The 297-nt window shown below is 68.0% G+C and overlaps 1 protein-coding gene across 1 annotated transcript in view; it reads right to left on the bottom strand.

The window, feature by feature from the left end:
- The window catches only part of N4BP3 (NEDD4 binding protein 3), a 2478-nt gene that overhangs the window by 2013 nt on the left and 168 nt on the right, over positions 1-297 (bottom strand). The window contains 1 exon segment of the mRNA XM_029084076.1: positions 27-297. This exon segment is cut by the window's right edge and continues 168 nt beyond it. Coding sequence (XP_028939909.1) covers positions 27-297 — 271 coding nt within the window.

Raw genomic sequence — 297 nt, 5'->3', positions numbered from 1 at the left:
GCCCTGCATGGTGCTCACAGCCTCACCTTGTCGAAGCGGCCCCTCTCGGGCAGGGAGCTCTTGGAGAAGTCAGCCCCACGGTGATGCTCGCGGGAGCAGCGCTCCGGGGACCGGTTCTCACGGTCGCTCTCATAGTCCCGCTTGTAGCAGGTGCCCGATGTCTGGTGCTTCCGCTCGGACCGTGTCTCCTTCTTGGCCCCATGCAGGTAGCCAAAGAGTTCCCGCTGGCTCGGCCCCTTCCGCAGCAAACCATCAGGCTGCCGAAGCCCCCGCGAGCCCCCCCGCGGGGGCCGCAGC

The sequence above is a fragment of the Antrostomus carolinensis genome, unplaced genomic scaffold, assembly GCF_000700745.2.
Source record: "Antrostomus carolinensis isolate BGI_N321 unplaced genomic scaffold, ASM70074v2 scaffold36803, whole genome shotgun sequence".
NCBI lineage: Eukaryota > Metazoa > Chordata > Aves > Caprimulgiformes > Caprimulgidae > Antrostomus > Antrostomus carolinensis.
The sequence above is the reverse complement of the archived record's forward strand: the minus strand, read 5'-3'. Positions and strand labels throughout refer to the sequence as shown.